This window comes from Rhodnius prolixus, unplaced genomic scaffold (assembly GCF_049639745.1).
Source record: "Rhodnius prolixus isolate KJV_2025 unplaced genomic scaffold, Rpr scaffold_1, whole genome shotgun sequence".
In the NCBI taxonomy this organism is placed as follows: Eukaryota; Metazoa; Arthropoda; class Insecta; order Hemiptera; family Reduviidae; genus Rhodnius; species Rhodnius prolixus.
The window spans coordinates 50,040,800-50,052,989 of NW_027411581.1; the positions used below are offsets into that span (position 1 = coordinate 50,040,800).

A 12,190-nucleotide genomic window follows, 5' to 3' on the forward strand; every position below is an offset into this window, starting at 1 on the left:
TATGGTGATGTGAGAGATATCTGCCAGCAGATAATGAATTTCTATCTGAAGCTACTTAATATCCTTATCGTCTACAATTATGTTCATTTACATATAAGTAATTTACACCTAACTAATTATTATTCATACCTGTATTCAAGGTCACTATCACTTATCTATTTTTTATTTATTTATTTATTTTTTTATTAACGGTTTTTAAAACAAATAAAGTTCCATTTTACCTATTTTATTTAAATATTGTAAAACTAAGGATTAATATAAAATAATTAATTCGTGCGCCTGAGTTCCTTTGTCTGGATCAGGAAGAGCTCATTAAGCAGTCATAGTGGATATTATAATTTCTCAAGGTTGAATGAAAGTATGTCGATTTTTCATCCTCCATCTGGTGCAGGTTCTCTCTGACCGAGCAAGCTTTATCAGATTCCAATGATTCATAAATCTTTTTGCTTATAGAATAAGCACATAAATTAAATAAAAATAAACCCTTAACGAACAGTATTTTTGGTCTCCATTTTATTTATTTATTTAATGCATTTATTTTTTTTTTTAATTCTTTACCACTTGCTTTTTGAACTTTAACCCTTGTTGGCTCCCATGGCAACGTTACCACTTAAATATTATTGGTTACTACAAAAAGATTGCTTAAAACCTGTGTGCCAAGAAGCACTGAACATATTAAAAAAAAGTAAAACTTCAAAGCAAGAAACGTGAAAACCAAGAAACTTGTGAAAACAATAGAATAGAATAGATTAAATTAGGGCGGCCTCAAGGCCTAAGCCACTGCGACCCCTTTGGATCTATTGTGGCTCCCACACCCTCCTCCGTCTTGGAGCCATCCGAGAACAATCCTCTTCGGCTCATAAGCCAGCAGAGGACAGTTTTCAGAAAATGTGGGGCTGGTTCATCCAATGTTGCTTAGCACCTCCTTTCTTCAAGACCTTATACGACCTCGTATATCCTGACACGTTCTGTTGTTCTAGAGAACTTCTCAAAGAATTCTCTCCAATTGACCCCGTTGGCAAACCTAATTCCTTGTAATACAACTTCAGTAGGATTTTGAATCTTTATGAGTTTATTTTAATTCTTTACCACTTACTTTTTGAACATTAACCATTGTTGGCTCCCATGGCATCGTTACCACTTAAATATTATTGGTTACTGCAAAAAGAAACTTTGTTAACTTTGGCTCTATGTAGCCTTCTCACCTGCCTGTAGTCAAGTTTTACACATATTATTATTTTTTTTTTTTTAAATCTTTTATTGCAATTTACCACTGCAACAGTTGTTGCAACGAGCAAATACGGTGAAAGGGAAAAGAAATAACGGGAAATCATGATTGGAGAAGGCACCCAGTGGTGCCACTCCAGTAACGTGCTTAAGATAAGAGAAGATCACGAGGCCATCTTCTCTTCAATCTCCTTAGAGGATTACCTGGTAATGTGGAGGAAGATAGGTGATCTATGAGAGGGTTAGGATGAGCTGCTGTAGAGGAATGAAATTTGAAGAAACGAGTGTTAGCAAGATCTGTAATGAAAGGAATTTTGAGGTCATTATGGATAGTGAGGTTAGATACATAGAACGGAGCGTTAAGAAGTTTTCGAAGTATTTTTGACTGTAATGTCTGGAGGCGTAGTGAGTTGGAACGCTTAGTCGAACCCCATACTTCGATGCCGTATGACCAAATATTATTACACATATTATTAATGCATTTTTCTACTCATTGCTTCATTTTTGTAGTTAAAAATGTATGATTTGATTTCTTTTCTTGCAATTATAAGTACTTCAATTTACTTGCAGAAATTGTTTGTTTTTAGTACTCCTTGTACGCTTTGACTATTTAGTATAAATGAAATACCAGCAAGCTGTCCTCAATGATCTCATATGTGCCCACCCATGTCCTAAGGTATCCAATGTGTGTCAACATTGTTTTATTTCACCATTATGACAGAAGTTTGTCCATGTATTTCTTTGGAAAATGCCTAGTTAATTAGAGTCCAGGGTCATACAGGCTTTTACACGTGCGTAAATAGAATAAAATGTTTTTAACATATTATCTCTAAAACCATTGTAATTAAAGCTTATTAAGCAACTAAAACTATAATACATACATACATTCATTTTCGCAGAAAATATAACGCTCAAATTCGTTGTAATTACTATTTATTAAAATAAATATACCTTAAAAAAGATCAGGCTTCCATGGATGTTCTCAAATTAGTCTAAAATGATAAAAGTTTAAGATTACATTTCAGTCTATCATTATGGTACTACCATAAGGCTCTACTTTCTAATCCCTGGTGCTAGTTTTATTAAAATTTCTATCTAAAAACCTATTTTTATTTAATTTGCAGATTACTTCTAATTTACATGGTCAACAGTGCGGATGATATTTATTTATGTCAGCTTCATGGTCCATGGAGCAAAAAAAAATATGTTGATAGATGTGGATTGTATTTTTTCAAAACATCTGACAATTTTTACACAATCAACAGATGTGAAATAATTGTTACATGTGTTTTACAAAGGAAAATTGCGCTATCTTAATCGACATTTATCTAAATATTTTCTTTTGCTAAGTCGCCAACTGTGGGATGACTGTAGCTTTAATTAAATGAGAAATGCTTAATGAACAGTTCCGATCGGTTCGCTAAACTAAAAACTTTTCACAGTATTAGATATATATTAGCTCAAATTTAATGTAATATCAATATTAAAATGCAAGGTTTAACAATTGGAACTCTCCACGTTTAAGGCATTATGTCACAGAAGTAAGGCTCATAGAATTAAAAAAAATGCTCTTATGTTAACAGTTCTTAATTGAGTATTTCAGGTTTTCTGAAATTAAAAGAAAAGGTATTGCTGCAGTGGAAAGGAAGAATAATTATATGTTCATTTATTTCAATGAAACATCAGGGTACAAAGAAGTAGGCTTTATGATTCACAATACACTGATGAAGATCTTCGAAGAATTTAACCTTAATATCTGGTCATATGATATCAATTAAATTTGAGTTAGGAAATATTTGTCTTACTAATTTTCAGGTATATGCGCCTACAACTACATCAGATGAGAAGAAAGAGTCAGATTCTCGACCAGCTCTCTATGGAGCTATTAAAAAATTTAAATAAATTCTAGTTATTGTCATGATGATTTTTTAATAGTACGATAGGTAAAAGAGGTTTTAAGATGTTAGATTTTGTCATTCTTTTGATTTAAAAATAATACATACAGTGAGAATTTACTTTTTTGTTATAACTTTTCTGGTTCCAAAACAAAGACTTTGCCCATTGAACTCTTTCTCACAAAACACACTTTTCGTAAGCCATAGAGTGAAGAATGCAGCAGTACATTTAGCTCCGCCTTACCAATAGTTCAGCGAAATATGCAATAACTTAATAACATATTTAGAAAATACTAAAACGGCTTAATTCTTTGATTAATTGTTACAATTGAGTAAAGAGCAATTCAGCAACAAGGAGTTCAAAGGCTTTGTTTTGACTCCAGAAGAATAATACCCAAAAAGACCACAACAAATTTCTCTCTTCATTAGGTATTAACCTTGACGATCTGGCTCCCTTTGTTGAAATACTCGTATTATGATAAGACTGACTGGGTAAATTGTCACAGTGACGTATGCAATAGAAAGTACTTCGAGGTTGCAAAACTAGTTGAGTTTAACTTATTCTCTTTACATATGTTTGTCATAATCTGAATAGGGGCGGGTGTTGGTCTAGTAGACTAGTTATGAAGCGTGGCTTTGTAAGTGGGAGAACCCGAGTTCGAATCCCGCATATACGAGGTCTGTAAATTAAGTAATGAGACTGATTTTTTTAATTTTTTACTCAAAAAGAATTGCAATTCTATAATGTCACCTTCAAAATAACTTCCTTCTGAAGCCACACAGCACTGGAGACGTTTCTTCCACTCCTCATAGGAGTGCTCGAACTCCGATACTAGCCTTCATCTGGTCGATTACAACCGTTTGAATGTTTTCGACTGTCCCAAAATGAGTTCCCTTAAGGTGATTTTTCAACTTCAGGAAGAGAAAAAAGTCACGAGGACTCAAGTCAGGCGAATAAGGAGGCTGAGGAGCCACAGGAATGTTTTTACTGGCCAAAAACTCGTTTATTGAAATTGCTGTGTGACAAGGAGCATTATCGTGATGCAACACCCACTTGTTCTTGATGTTTGGTCTCACACGAATGACCCTTTTTCGAAGTTTTTCAAGAACCTCTCGGTAAAAGTGTTGACTGACCTTTTGAAAGCTACTGTTTAATTTGTTAGAAAATTTTTTTTATTGTAATGTAAGAGCTTCTGCCCCCGACCATGACACCTAATTGGTAGTTGGACGTTAAGCCCTGCCTAAAAAAATACTCGATTACTTTACTTTTACTTACTTATTAGTTGTGATCAGTGTTCTCTCTCATTTATTCGATCTCTTTTCTTCGACAAAGGAACTAAAAAATAGGCAGTATATAATAAGCAAAGTGATAATAAGATTTCGCAAGTGGGCCATTGTGGGACATTGGTTTCTCCTTTTTAATTCGAGCAAGTTATTGTTCACAGTCCAAGGTTAGAGTAAGTCTGGTCGTGTAATATGTTTTCCACTTTAATGGAACGTACAGCACAACTTGAATGAAGAAAGCAAGTTCTTGTTTTGCAAGAGTAGTTTTGTGTAGAAAACAGCAAGCTTTTTAAGTAGTCTTGTCATTTACATGATAATGAAGTCATTACGTTAACAAACGTCTCTTTCACACTAAGTAGAAGAATAGTAACATTTTAATTAATTATTAGATAGGTTGAAATCCAATTTAGGAAAGAGGAAAATTTACAGAATTTACTAGATATGAATGATATAGAAAAAATGAATAATTTATTTTATTTTGTAAATTCAGCATCGGAGTTCCAAGATTTTTCTGTTGAGTTTATTACTTAACATTATTACAGTTAGATACAAGTAATTATTCAATTTTTACACTAGATAACTCTTTTATTTACGAGTATTATTGGTTTCTGAGCACCTTTAGTTTAATATGATTTTAGTTATTTACATTTATTATTAATATAGTTGATGTTGTTATGTTGGAAGTTAAATAAATTATTTTTATTTAAATTTTCTTTTTGCTGTTTTCTATTTTTATGCATTATTATTTTTTATTTTTTTGTCTGTTAACTTATGCGCTTTATCTGTATTGTTTGTATTCAAGAGAACAAAACTCCACTTTGTATGGGTCTTCACTAATACAAAATAAATAAATTATTATTATTATTATTATTATATACATAGTTAGGTAAAGCTGTAGAGCAGATTGTAGAGTGATCCAGACGTCGAAGATGTCATTTAATCTGAGAGATATATGTTAGTTAGAATTTACGCTTCCATGTAAGGTACGAGCGATCACTGTTTTCTAAATACAATGCTCGGTTAGAGACGATTCAAAGAAGTTCTTTCATATTCAGGGTTAGCCGCCACGGTAGCCGAGCGGTTAAGAGGCGAGATCTGCAAAGCTATTATGCATTGTGGTACTGGGTTCGATTCCTGGTCTTGGCCTTAGATTTTATTTAATGGTTAAATGAGAAATAGTTAAGTACGTTTGCTAGTCGTCTCCGTCCAAGACACCTAGCAAATGGACGTTGGACGTTAAGCCCCGCCTGAAAAAATAGGCGATTACTACTTTTTTTTTTATTCAGGGCTAAAGAATTGGTTTGTACAGATGGCATAGAAGTGATGTCACATAAAAAGTCATGTTATCAGAGACCTTTAAGTCCAAAAAGTAAATGCATGAATTTCTTGGAGGCATCCAATCAATTTCTTGATATAAAACATTTTTGGGATTTTTTGTTTGGATTTTTTTTCTTGTAATTGACATCTTCTCAGATATTGAAAGCCCAATACCATAAGACCTACCTTTTTCGGTATCCATCACCAAAGGGAATTCATCAAAAACATTGTTCGAAAGTGCTATGCAACCTGGAATCGAGTATCAAGTGATTGGATTTTTGCTGAGCGTAAATTGGGACGCATATTAATGGAAAGAAAAATTGTTTGAGATGTAAATTATTATAAAAGAATAAAATATCAATAATAGAAAAGATAGTTGCGAAATTTTCAAATAAAGTACCTCTAGTTTACCATTAGTAACTAATTAATATAGAAATATAAAGAAATCTACTGGGGGCCTTGGTAATACACGATGGAGATTGCTTCCTCAATCAGCGACTGCGAACCTTGACCCTGCCTTCTCCACTCCTACTACTTCACCACCCACTAAAATATTAAACTCATCCACTTTGAAGCACCACGCTGTTTTATTACATAATTCATTCATTAAGTCAGTTTTAGCACAGTTAGTGTTTTCTTTTGCAGCTAAATTCTTTAGATTTACAGCCTTTGATACATTCCAAATCATCCATTGCTTAATATTATAGAACTTATTAATCTTGATCGAAATACCACGCCTAAAAACCTTTCTCCAATAGATATGCAAGGAAGTATTAAGAGCGACAGCAAATTTTTAAATTCAGGTCTCATTCATTTTCATTTAAATAAAATAAATAATTTTCAATAAGAATCATAAGAAGAATGTATTACGTTCGAATTTATTTCTTAAACATAAAACGGGTACATCTAAATAGCCTAACCTACTATAATTAAACTATGAACGTAAACTTGCAATTAACTAAAGATTAAATAACCAGTGATAAATAATAATAATGGATGAAAACAAAATAAAAGAAATCTGAATCAAATAAGTGCAAAGGGCGAGAAGAATATTTGAATTAAATCTGCCTCATTAAAAGGGCTTTTTCCAGAGGTGGTAGAGAATAACATTGTATGACGCAGTATTGTTAGACTTAAAATAATTTAAAGTACATGATTAATCGCGTGTCCATCTCTTTTTTTTTACAGTATATTTGAGGCTGTAAAGTGGAGAAGCAAGGTCTTGAAGTACTGCTATGTCATCATAATTAAGTGTCGCCATTAAATATGCACCGTAAATGTCTTTCAGGATGGAAATTTGGACCTAAGAGACCAGGAGATAGTAAATTTTCAAAACAAGGAGCTGGTAGGCAGACTTAAGCCTAGAGAAAGAAACCCTGAAAATAAACCCAACAAACTAGGAGTCGGCAGACTCTGATTTCAAACTAATTAGCTGGTAAAAACGTGGACAGAAACTAGCCTAGGACCAGAAAACCTTAAATAAAAAACTGCTTTCATAGGTTGTGATTTAAATGCAGAGCAGAAAAGAAAAATCTACAGTCTTGAAACAACAAAAAACAAATTTACAAAGGAAACATAACGAAGAAGTGCTTTAAGAATTTTTTCCAAATTATCTTTTGACTGTTTGTTAAGAAATTATTTCTTTGCTGACTGCAGAGATCCGCCAAAATTGCACTGCTGACGGACACTTTGCATCTGCACTTCTTCACCATCTTTGAACATGGAATAAAACCTAAATAAACAGTTAAGATTATAAGGGTATCACAGAAAATGGCGCTTTAAGTCGTACTTCAGATTATCTCTTCACTATTTGTTAAGAATTGGTCCGTTTGTTGCCTTTGGGCATCAAACTCAAATTGCACTACTGGCAGACACTTTGTGTTTGCACTTGATCATCAAGCCTTGAACTTCTAATAGAATCTAATCAGGAAGTAAAAATCAACCTTCACTTTGTGGTGGGCTCTATATTTTTGTTTATTATAATTTTTGCGTTTTATTGTTCTATTGGTCAAATTTATCCCATAATTTAATAAAATAATGAAAAAAACCTTGACAATGCTAAATTATTAGAATGTTTATTACATAAATTATACATTGATTGAGTCTTGTGTACCTACTATTAGAAGCTAGAATATAACATACACCATACTCGTACAATCCTACTGATCGGCTGGATCATAATTACATGAAAAAAATCCAGATTAACATCTCTTTCCTTAACTGGGTGTTTACTTATCTTTCTCGGAGTTAAAAAAAAAAGATAAGAAAGAACCTTGAAACAAAAAACCGGAATAACCATTAATAATACATCTGTATTATTAATATATCTTTTTCACTATTCGGCAGGAAATACTTTGCCATTAACATGCGGGCTTACATTAATAGTAATTGTTTTATATGATGTTTCCTATTTAGTACATTTCCTTTAAATTTAAAAAATGAAACATAAAATATTTCTATACGTGTTGAAAAATCAAATTGGGAATTGATAAAAACCACAGAAATTACTGTCGTATAACTAATTATTTTGGAGAACAATTTTTTTTATATTATTATTTTAATGATGTTTAGATTGTAAAACCGACTGGGACAGTTTTCAGAGTTTTAGGTGATTTCTCAAAATTTCGTTGGCCAATGTAATAAATTTGCAAAAATACCATTTCACAAAACGAAAAAATAATTTTTAGATGAATTTGCTCTTTAACATTTCTTCTCTCCTCTATTATATCTCTGTGCTCTTAAATAGTCACTATTCCGACAGTGGACCTTCTTTCGTGACATTCCATCTTATAAAAGTAAACTTACCATTACAATGGTGATTCCCTCCCTTCCAACTGGGAATCTTTTATCTAGCAAATACTTAGCTTGTAGTGTTTTATTTTCATGTCAAGTGAACTTCCCAATTACTTATTTGACATAATCCCTCCGGTTACTGTGCAGAAGTAAATCTGAAGCTTTCTCTTTTGGTAGAGACTATCCCTATTATTGCTACCCTCTGAGCAGAGTGACATCATCAAAGTATCACAAGATGATGTGATAGAGAATAGATTGCAGAACAAGTAATTCCTTATTTACCAGGAAGTATGTGTTAATTTTTTCGATTAGAAATTATTTTTTATTTCTAGACTAGTACGAGTGGTTCCTCAACCTGGTCAATGATCTGTTGTAGTTCTTAATTCGAGTATCACATTCGTAGTCTGCCCAAAATATGAAGTCGCACTTCAATCGTAAGTTTTTTTCGCGTTGAAAAATAAAGATTGCTCACACCATTTAGTTCACAATTTCGAGAAACATTTGAAATTTTGTTAGAACACTTATTTTATTGCTGTCGTTCATGCTTTATTGGCTGCTCTACTGCGGCATTTCGCTCAGATGAATTGCTCGGATTCTTCAGTCCAAACAGGCAGCCGACTCAAAAACCTTATATACAACAATGCCAAGTAAAGCCTTCTGGATGTCAGAGAAAATTTTGACTCTGAAAAATGATTATCCTCTTAAAATCTTACAGCACAAATGTATTGAACCTAATTTTGTCTTAAAGACAGTGGCAATTTTCCAAGACAATGTATACTGATATACATAATATTTAATGATATATACTATATCATTTACCAGTACAAAAGGCTAAGCTGAGATAATAAACGTGTTCCTCTAACCCGGGATATAAAAATATTTTAAATCAAAGCATTGACGCAGATGACATTTACATAAATTTTAAGTTTCATTCATTTACATATTTAGTTAATTTTACTGAAAAGTTCCTCAAATTTACCATCTAATCAGGTACTTTAAGAACATTACTTTATTGTGGCAGTAGCTTACATATCGTTGACGAAATTGCAGACTGAGTTAGATCACTAAACTAGGTATTTTACTAATTCTCGTAAATAATTTACAACTTTCATTCTATTTAAGTTATTAAAAAATAATAACGAAATGATTAATATGATTTTTATTTTCAGTAAGAAATAAAAGAAAAACTCTACTAGTGTAACAATTAAAAATAAATTGAACTAAAGTTTCATTTTTTAGAGTTGGGGCATAACTATTTTTTAATAGCTTCCTACTATGGAGGGGAGCTAGTTTTAGGTGTACGAATTAAGGAAGGAGGGGGTTGCACAACGCATCCCACCCAAGATGAGGAGTCTGTAGGTTTGGAGTGAAGGGGCAAGATTGATATAAATGTGAACTTTGGACTAGAGTATGACACAGTTTTCCTGCAGTGAGTAACAGTACACACAACATCAACATGAGCAAGATTGTGAGTGTTTACTAAATATGTTTGGATCTTTTTATGAAAATCTGTGAATATTATTGGTGACCAATATTTAGTGATTAGCATTCAAAAGAAAGAAACTAGATTTCAATTGTTTCTTTTTTAAATCACTAATTGTGTTTTATGTCCCTGTAGGCCGTAATTGTACCTCTTTTCTTCGCCGCAGTCTCTGCTGGCATCATCTCAGCACCTCTTGCCCATGGAGGATACGGCTTTGCCCATGGAGGATACGGCTTTGGCCATGGTGTTGCACTGTCTGCCCCAGTAGCTGTAGCTCATGCCGCTCCATTGGCTGTTGCTCATGCCGCCCCATTTGCTGTTGCTCATGCCGCGCCAGTAGCTGTACATGCTCCAGTAGCTGTGGCCCATGCACCAGTCGCCACTTCTTATGCCAACACTTACAGAGTGGTTCATGATTCAGTGCCAGTAGTTAAGACCGTAGCTCATGCACCAGTTGTTGCCCATGCAGCTCCTTTAGCTGTAGCCCACGCTCCAGTAGCTGTTGCTGCCCCCGCAATTGCAGTAAGTCATGGATCAGCCTATCTTGCACATGGATACCATCATTAATTACAGCCGGATGTGATTTTTTTTTTAAATATTTTTTTACGTCACCTCATCATCACAAGTTCACTGCCACATTCTCGACGAATCTCGTACCAAATTTTATTTATTCATTCAAATAAATTGTATATAGTAATAAATGTTTTTTTAAATAAAATAGATCGTTTTTCTAAGCCCTCATTATTTTACCTGTTAGTCCCAAAATTCTACAATTTCAAGAAAAAATAAATTTCCCATCGATGAGCGAACTTCAGTTTTGCCTTGAAAATATATTTTTTATCTCTGAGAAGACTTACTATCTCTTACTGGTAAGTAGAAATTATTTTCAGCCGGTTGAGTTTCAAAATTAAATGTTCATCTAAAAATAGATTTATGGAAGTTCTTAAAAGCGAAAAAAGAGGTTTTTGAAGAGTTGAAACAAAGTAGCATAGCGCAAAAACTCAAAATTAAAATCGTGGATTACTTAGTTGACCAAATGATCGTACTGTAAGTTTTTCGGTCAACTAAAAATACAACAGCATTTTTAAATGATTTATTTAATTTTTCAATTTCATTAAGACTCCAACATTTTACTTTCAATGTGGAATTTAATGTGGAATCTAAAATTTAATTTCCAAATCCTTTATAGATTTTTTTCTGGATTCATTGAGTTTTGTAGGATACTAACTTTCCCAAAAAGCGTCACTTTTTGTATTCCAAACCCCAATGCTCTATAAGATTAATTTATTGTAGAAGTATTCTAATTTATAAAAATATGGTGAAGCTTGCAATGCTGTTAGTCATATCATTAATTTTATCTGTCACAGGAACATGTTCTGTATTTATTTTCTTTAATTCTGGTCGATTCAAAATTTATATTCCACATCAGAGACTGTTTCTAGAAAATTAAACTAGAAACTAGAAAATTTGACTTCTGATACAAACATTCTCACAATGGATTGTATCTAAGACAGGACTATCACAAGCTTGAGTCAAAATTCTTTACGCAAACCTAATGAACCAATCTTAGAAGAAACGAAATGTGTCATGAAGCCAGAAATGTGCGAATTGCCGTAAGAAAAAATGAACCGTTTCAAAACAGATTTTGGTAATTGTTTCTGTTTTGATCACACATAGCCAGCCTAACACACAAATGTAATGTAATCAGCTAAACCTCAATGTTCTGTTTTCGTCAAGAGGATTGTTAGTTCTTCATTATTTCGGTGAATGTTATCTAAATGAGTAAAATGATTTTCCATCAATTTTTGTTTAGCAATGAATGGACAGTGAACCTAATATTTTTTCCCCGGAAAAGTTACCTCTGTCATTTCCGTAAATATTATACAATTGACCTAATAATAACGACATTAGATGATGAAAACTTCTCTATTTGAAAAAATGTATTGATTACAAGTTGAGTAATTTCTATTTATTTTATTTTATCGAACATAAACTATTCAAAAAAAATGCCTAAACAAGAAAATTTGAAGTAAAAAGCTCCCTCCGCGAAAATCTTACTTAATTTAGTTTAGAAAGAAAAATATTTGTACAATAAAAAAATTTTGGCAAATATTAAAGCAACTGAGTAGCAGTTACCACAAATCCTTGTTGTACGAATTCTTGAAAACCAGTTTGATGAGCTGCAAAGAAT

At 32.8% G+C, this 12,190-nt stretch overlaps 1 protein-coding gene across 1 annotated transcript; it reads left to right on the top strand.

Annotated features, from left to right (window-relative positions):
* The first annotated feature begins 9,850 nt into the window (after window positions 1–9,850).
* On the top strand, window positions 9,851–10,616 carry LOC141451524 (uncharacterized). Its single transcript, XM_074122962.1, has 2 exons — window positions 9,851–9,984; window positions 10,135–10,616. The coding sequence occupies exons 1-2, from the start codon at window positions 9,973–9,975 to the stop codon at window positions 10,564–10,566; spliced, it is 444 nt and encodes a 147-aa protein (XP_073979063.1). The 5' UTR covers window positions 9,851–9,972; the 3' UTR covers window positions 10,567–10,616.
* Window positions 10,617–12,190: the final 1,574 nt, after the last annotated feature.